The 8,388-nt window shown below is 44.2% G+C and overlaps 1 protein-coding gene across 1 annotated transcript in view; it reads left to right on the plus strand.

Moving 5' to 3' along the window:
• The window catches only part of LOC120927422 (oocyte zinc finger protein XlCOF6.1-like), a 29,436-nt gene extending 21,484 nt beyond the window's left edge, over positions 1-7,952 (plus strand). The window contains exon 3 of the mRNA XM_040338091.1: positions 7,337-7,952. Within this exon, the coding sequence (XP_040194025.1) occupies positions 7,337-7,859 (523 nt within the window). The 3' untranslated portion in view covers positions 7,860-7,952. The remainder of the gene's footprint in view (positions 1-7,336) is intronic.
• Positions 7,953-8,388: the final 436 nt, after the last annotated feature.

The raw sequence follows: 8,388 nt of genomic DNA on the forward strand, positions 1-8,388 counted from the left end.
TCGCGCCAAATTCGAGTGGCGCATCACGGCCCATAATTTACTGCCGCCGTGCATTGCTGGTTGATAATTGGCCAAGCATGCACTATGACCCGCATGCTTTGACCAATCACAGGGTGGAAAAAACGGAGAGCCATAAGTGGCCAAAGCCAGGGTGGCAGGGTGGAAGGATCTTTCCAGCAGAGCTCTTCATAACACATCTTAACCGTAACCAACACCTTAGACACTGGCGGAAAAACTGAGGTACTCCCGGCATGGGAGGGGTTATATAGGGGAGGGGACTTCCTGTCTTGGTTGTGCCAGTGTCTATCACCTGAAGGTAGGCCTATAACCCACATAGTTATTACTATGCAGCTCTGTGTCCCGTGATGTACGAAAAAGAAACATGGGTTATGTGTCTGACATTATTATTATGCTATCTTATTATGATGTTTTGGTTGTACACATCATATATGGAATACATTTTGTATTAGTATATGTTTTATACTGTGGAGACAAGCACAATGAGTCTGGCGTTTTTTATGATGTTACCATTGTTAAACCAATATGTTGCTATGCCAATATGTCACTATATTACTATTATATGGAATAAAATGTTTCGGAATTTTATTAAATTGGAAGGTTTGTTATTATGCAAGATATATGGCGGTTATTATAATGTTTTACCTACCAGACATCATTGTGTTGTGTTGCCTCCCTGGCTGCATGTTTCATATAAAGTCTCAGACCTTGCTCCTATATATCTCAATTATCGGGGATGGAGGTACAATCCAATGTCCTCATATAAAGTCCCAAATCCTCTTTCTTTTTTCTTACATGATAGAAACCCTCATATTATCCCCCATAGATCCCCATTCTAATATTGTACAACCAGTACAGTCCAGAAAATTCTCTGTTATCAATAATTGGTCCACAGGGATACCAGTCACCAATGAGGATGGAGGAGGACCGGAGTCACATGACTGAGAGGATTTTAAATCTCACCCTGGAGATCATCCACCTGCTGACCGGAGAGGTGAGGAGGATTCTGGGAGGTCACATGACATCACTCTTATCTCTATTAATAAAACACAGACCTGACCGGAGAGGTGAGGAGGATTCTGGGAGGTCACATGACATCACTCTTATCTCTATTAATAAAACATAGACCTGACCGGAGAGGTGAGGAGGATTCTGGGAGGTCACATGACATCACTCTTATCTCTATTCATAAAACACACACCCGACCGGAGAGGTGAGGAGGATTCTGGGAGGTCACATGACATCACTCTTATCTCTATTAATAATACACAGACCTGACCGGAGAGGTGAGGAGGATTCTGGGAGGTCACATGACATCACTCTTATCTCTATTAATAATACACAGACCTGACCGGAGAGGTGAGGAGGATTCTGGGAGGTCACATGATATTCCTATTGGTTCCCCAATACAGAGATTTCCTCTTGTGAAGTCAGGTGATCACATGACCATCACAGTGCCTCCATGTGACTCCCTAAAACCTGAGAGACACAACATGGAGAAGATTCTAGAAGTCACCAAGAAGATGATGGAGCTGCTGACAGGAGAGGTGAGGAGGATTCTGGGAATTCTGGGACATTATCCAGTAACAGACAAGGGGTGTGTCTGGATGGTGACTGTATCATTGTGTGTGTCAGGTTCCTATAAGGTGTCAGGATGTCACTGTCTATTTCTCCATGGAGGAGTGGGAGTATTTAGAAGGACACAAGGATCTCTACAAGGACGTCATGATGGACAATCAGCCGCCCCTCACATCACCGGGTAAGAGGAGACTTTATTGTAAAGGAGAGAGCAGTACGGAGGCTCCACCTAGATCCCCCATCATCTGATAAACACATAGAAACAATGGATCCAGTCAGTGTGTGTGTTTCCTACAGATGGATCCAGTAATGGGAACCCACCAGAGAGATGTCCCCGTCCTCTGTATTCCCGGGATTCCACACAGGAAGATCAGGTTGGTGGGATGAAGCATCTAGAACATGAAAATGACTTGTGGAGGTGGTGTATGGATCCTACAAGATATTTTCTTGGTTTAGGGTGAAGATCTGATGAACATGAAAGTTGAGGGTGAAGTAGAAGAGACGTATGTGAGGGATGATCAGCAATATACGGAGGAGGCTGGAATGACGAGGACATTCATAGAGGAGGACACTTCTACAGAGAATAGCACAGGTGACCCATAATATATTCAGAGAGTAGTATGGAGGCTCCACCTAGATCCCCCATCATCTGATAAACACATAGAAACAATGGATCCAGTCAGTGTGTGTGTTTCCTACAGATGGATCCAGTAATGGGAACCCACCAGAGAGATGTCCCCGTCCTCTGTATTCCCGGGATTCCACACAGGAAGGTCACACCATCCCTCACTGTTACAAGGTTGGTGGGGTGGAGCATCTAGAACATGGACTCGTGGAGGGGATGTGAGGATTTTATATATGTGATGTCACATTATTAACCCCTTCCCGCTGAGCGTGCGCATATATGAAGCCCCACCGGACTGGGTGTTTTTCCATAGGGCTTCATATATGGGTATGTGTCTTTGTGCTGGGAGCGTACTGCAAGGTCTCACCGTCAGCCCCAGGTCTTGTACTAATGATTGGGTCCTGGAACTCCTGGTTCTGGGTCACCTGATCACTGTGACGCCCGCCCCCGTGTTTTCTCTCTTTGAATGGAGGAGAGAAATGCATTGTATCTCTCTCTCCTTGCAGAGACAAAAAAAAAAAACTGTGTGTAAAATAAAAATGAATAATAATAAAGGTCAGTGCCGGGGTTAGTGTTTAGGTCAGTATTTTTTTGTGCAGATTTAACCACTTCATTACCCAGCCATAGTCATTTGACGTCCACAGAGGGGATCTCCCATCCTGGGTGGACGTCATATGACGTCCTGGGCTTTGTGCGGTGATATCTGAATGATGGGTGCAGCTACTCAGATATCCTTCTCTTCTGCCAGCGATTATGTTCACGATAAGAACGATCATAGCGGCAGTTCCACTGCTTGATCGTTCTTATAGGCGGTGGGAGGGGAGCTTCTCCGGGCTCTCCCATGCAATTGGGGGCCCAGAGAATGAATCGTCCGGCGCCGGAAGGGAAGCATAGAGATGACTGGTGACCAGATGGTCACCAGTCATCTCTATGACCGTCGTAGGCCCGGGCGCGATATGATGACGTCACGCCGGGTTCTCAGAAGTAAACAAAGCCGCGATTGCGGCTAGTAAGCATGAGACCGATAAAAAAAAATTCACGATCTCATGCTTTCCAGCCTGGAGGAGAGATGTGGGGTCTTATTGACCCCCCGCATCTCTTCATAAAGAGGACCTGTCACACACTATTCCTATTACAAGGGATGTTTACATTCCTTGTAATAGGAATAAAAGTGATAAAAAAATTATTTAAAAAAAAGTAAAAATAATAATAATAATAAAAAAATTAAAACGCCCCTGTCCCCGGTAGCTCGTGCTCAGAAGTTAACGTACACATAAGTTCCGTCCACATATGTTAACGTTGGTCAAACCACATATGTGAGGTATCGCCGCGTGCTATAGAGCGTGTGCAACAATTCTAGCACTAGACCTCCTCTGTAACTCTAAACTGGTAACCTGTAAAAAATATCAAAGCATCGCCTATGGAGATTTTTAAGTACGGAAGTTTGGCGCCATTCCATAAATGTGCGCAATTATTAAGCGTGACGTGTTAGGTATCTATTTACTCGGCGTAACATCATCTTTCATATTTTACAAAGAAATTGGGCTTTACTGTTTTGTTATTTTTTAATTCATGAAACCATTTTTTTCCCCAAAAAAGGCGTTTGAAAAATGATTGCGCAAATACCGTGCAAGATAAAAAGTTGCAATGACCGCCATTTTATTCCCTAGGGTGTCTGATAAAAAAAACATATATAATGTTTGGGGGTTCTGAGTAATTTTCCAGCAAAAGAATGATGATTTGTACATGTAGGAGAGAAGTGCCAGAATAGGCCCGGTATTGAGGTGGTATAAAAGCCCGGTATTGAAGGGGTTAAAGAAATATATATTTTTTTAATTAGTATTAGTGTTACTGGGGTAGATTCAGATAGATCAGCGTATCTTTAGATCTGCGTAATCTATCTTATTTACGATCCGCCAGCGCAAGTTTTTGAGGCAAGTGCTGTATTCAGAAAGCACTTGCCTCTAAAGTTGCGCCGGCGGATCGTAAATCCCCCGGCGGAATTCAAATTCCGCGGCTTGGGGGAGTTTACTATTTAAATCAGGCGCGTCCCCGCGCCGATTGTACTGCGCATGCGCCGCCGGCTAAATTTCCCAGCGTGCATTGCTCCAAATGACGTCGCTAGGACGTCATTGGTTTTGACGTGTACTTAAATTACGTCCATCTGTATTCGCGACCGACTTAAGCAAACGACATAAAAAATTCAAAACTCGGCGCGGGAACGACGGCCATACTTAACATAGGATACGCAGCACTTACCCCTGCTATAGCAGGGGTAACTTTCCGCCGGAAAAAGCCGAACGCAAATGACATAAAAAAATAGGGCGGGCGTTCGTTTCTGAATCGGCGGATTTCCTCATTTGCATATTCGTCGCGTATACAAACAGAAGCGCCACCTAGCGGCCAGCGGGAGATTGCAGCCTAAGATTCGACGGTGTAAGTCACTTACACCTGTCGGATCTTAGGGAGATCTATGCGGAACCTGATTCTATGAATCAGCCGCATAGATCCGACCGACGGAACTCAGAGATACGACGGCGTATCAGGAGATACACCGTCGTATCTCTTTGTGAATCTGGCCCACTGCCGTTATGATGATATGTACGGTTTTACTAGCACATGTCAAAGTTGCAAAACTGTGCTTAGGCATTAACATTTGTTTTACCATAGTCGGGAAGGGGTTAAAGCTTATGTTTTACAGACGATCTTTTCTCTGATTTTCTTGGTGTAGAGTGGAGATCCAATCAATATAGAGTTTGAGGTGAAATCAGAAGAAGAAGAGACGTATGTGAGGGATGATCAGCAGTCTATGGAGGAGGATGGAATAACGGGGACATTTATAGAGGAGGACACTCCTACAGAGATCAGCACAGGTGGGTCATTAACACTAAATCCATTCCTCCACCCATACTGCTCACTGATTGGTCCAGAGTAGGGCGGGGACTGGGTGATATCAGCCTGTAATCCCCTGGTCTCTTTCCTGAGCTGTGTTCCCCGTCCTGTATTCCTGTATTTCTCTCGGATAATCTTCCTTCTCTGTGCTGCAGACACAGTTCATGTCTCTAGGATGGATTTATGGAGATTCTGGGGTTCAGCTGGTAGTAAAATGTTGATTTTCTCCATAGGCATTGCTTGTCTTAGTCATCTGGGGTATGAGTCTTACATTGTGTCCCATACCCGGATCTAGCGAGATCTGTGACAGAGGAATTCTCCCGGGGTTACTACTTTTCATGTTTGAAAAAAAAAATCAATTTTTTACTTTCTGCTATAATAAATATCCCAAAAAAACAATAATTTATTCATCAGTTTAGGCCGATATGTATTCTACATATATTTGGTAAAAAAAAATAGCAATCAGCGAATATTGATTGGTTTGTGCAAAAGTTAGAGCATCTGCAAAATAGGGGATAGATTTAGACTTATGGGATATTATTTTTACTAGTAATGGCGGCGATCTGCATCATTGCGGCGGACACATCGGACACTTTTGACACATTTTTGGGACCATTGACATTTAAATCAGAACTTCAGTCCCTCTCTCACATTTTTGTTCTGTTTTCGTTCATTAACCAATATCGGAGCAGTTCTGTTATATCTCATATCTGGGTATTATATGAGCAATTTCCTATTTACTTATTTCATAGTGGTTTGATTTTATATCTGATGATTTGATTGGAGCACAAACTTTTACATGTTGATAATAATCTTTGTAATCTTAAAAAGAAAGTGATAAAGAGGGAGGAGTCAATAACCCAATGATGGTGGTCTTCAGGATCAGTCCAGTCTTCATCTTGGTTGTTCTTCCCACATCCTCACTCTCTGACCTCTGGTGGGGCTCAGCCTCGCTGTTATTCATGACTAAATCATGGACTAGATCAGGGAGTGCAGGACTTCTTGTGTTGGGAAGATGACAATGAGTGATAGAGGTCCATCGGTCTGATGAAAACAGACCGATGGACTGTTTTCATTGGATGAACCGATCGTGTGTGGGCCCCATTGGTTTTTTTATCCATCTGTGAAAAAAAATAGAACCTGTTTAAAATTTTTCTTATGGATAAAAAAACGATAGAAAAAAACGATCGTCTGTGGGGAAGTCCATCGGTCAAAAATGTATGCATGCTCAGAATCAAGTCGACACATGCTCGGAACTTAATTTTTCTCAGTGCGTCGTAGTGTTTTACGTCACTGCTTTGGACACAAACTGATTTTTAACTGATGGTGTATAGGCATCACTGATGAAAGTCAGCTTCATCGGATATCCGACGAAAAAATCCATCGGATTAGATTCCATCAGATATCCGATCGTATGTACAGGGCTTCATTGTGTCCTCACTCTCTGACTAATGTCCATGAATAAAGAAATTATCTGGTAGGAGATCAGAGGAACCATTTACTATTTACCTTGAGGGGGGAATTGTAAGATCCTCAGAGACAAAGCTGCCTGATGTGGGCGGAGTCCTAGTTTAGGGGAACCAATCTGCTCATGTCTAGTAATAATCTTTGTATTTCTATTTTATTAGATGGACGGGAGATGAGGAAAACCTCAGAGGAGTGTCTCACTTTGTCTCCAGACTGTAAAGTAGAAGATGAGGACATCACACAGTATAGTCCAGGAGAAAACCCGACTACCTCAAATGTTCATCCGGCACCACACAGTATAGATGGACCATCGTCTTCCTCTTATCCTGAGGAACCTCAGACTGTGAGGGACGGTGCCGGACCATCGTCTTCCTCTTATCCTGAGGAACCTCAGACTGTGCGGGACGGTGCTGGAACATCGTATTCCTCTTATCCTGAGGAACCTCAGACTGTGAGGGACGGTGCCGGAACATCGTATTCCTCTTATCCTGAGGAACCTCAAACTGTGAGGGACGGTGCCGGACCATTGTCTTCCTCTTATCCTGAGGAACCTCGTACTGTGCGGGACGGTGCCGGACCATCGTATTCCTCTTATCCCGAGGAACCTCAGACTGTGAGGGACGGTGCCGAACCATCGTCTTCTTCTTATCCTGAGGAACCTCATACTGTGCAGGATGGTGCCGGACCATCGTATTCCTCTTATCCTGAGGAACCTCAGACTGTGAGGGACGGTGCCGTCCTTCCAACAGATAGGAGGCTTTCCTGTTCTGAGTGTGGGAAATGTTTCCCTTCAAAATCCCATCTTAATGTGCATATAAGATCTCACACGGGGGAGAAGCCATACTCCTGTCCTGAGTGCGGGAAATGTTTTTCACAGAAGTCTAATTTTAACAAACATCAGAGATCTCACACAGGTGAGAAGACGTACTCCTGTCCTGAGTGCGGGAAATGTTTTTCACAGAAGTCTGATCTTTACAGACATCAGAGATCTCACACAGGGGAGAAGCCATACTCCTGTCCTGAGTGCGGGAAATGTTTTTCACAGAAGTCCAGTCTTTACACACATCAGAGATCTCACACGGGGGAGAAGCCGTATTCCTGTCCTGAGTGTGGGAAATGTGTTTCACAGAAGTCCCATCTTTACAGACATCAGAGATCTCACACGGAGGAGAAGCCGTATTCCTGTCCTGAGTGTGGGAAATGTTTTTCACAGAAGTCCCATCTTTACAGACATCAGAGATCTCACACAGGGGAGAAGCCGTTTTCCTGTCCTGAGTAAGGGAAATGTTCATCACCAAAGTCCTATCTTCTTGTACATCAGGGTCCAACCCAACCCTCATGCCGCGTACACACAACCGTTTTTCGGGTTCTAAAAAATTTCATTTTTTTTAAAGTCATTAAAAACAATTGTGTGTGGGCTCCAGAGCATTTTACACGATCTAAAAAATGGGCATTAAAAATTTTGAACATTGCCTTTTTTTCACAACGTTTTTAACGTTGTTGTTTTTAAAGCGGGAGTTCACCCGAAAAACAATTTTTTACATCAGATTGAGACTCATTTTGTCAAGGGGAATCGGGTGTTTTTTTTTAAATCGAAGCAGTACTTACCGTTTTAGAGATAGATCTTCTCCGCCGCTTCCGGGTATGGTCTACGGGACTGGGCGTTCCTATTTGATTGATAGACTTTCCGACGGTCGCATTCATCGCGTCACGAGTGGCCGAAAGAAGCCGAACGTCGGTGCGGCTCTATACGGCTCCTGCGCACCGACGTTCGGCTACTTTCGGAAAATCGTGACGCGATGTATGCG

This window comes from Rana temporaria, chromosome 2 (genome assembly GCF_905171775.1).
Source record: "Rana temporaria chromosome 2, aRanTem1.1, whole genome shotgun sequence".
Classification (NCBI taxonomy): domain Eukaryota; kingdom Metazoa; phylum Chordata; class Amphibia; order Anura; family Ranidae; genus Rana; species Rana temporaria.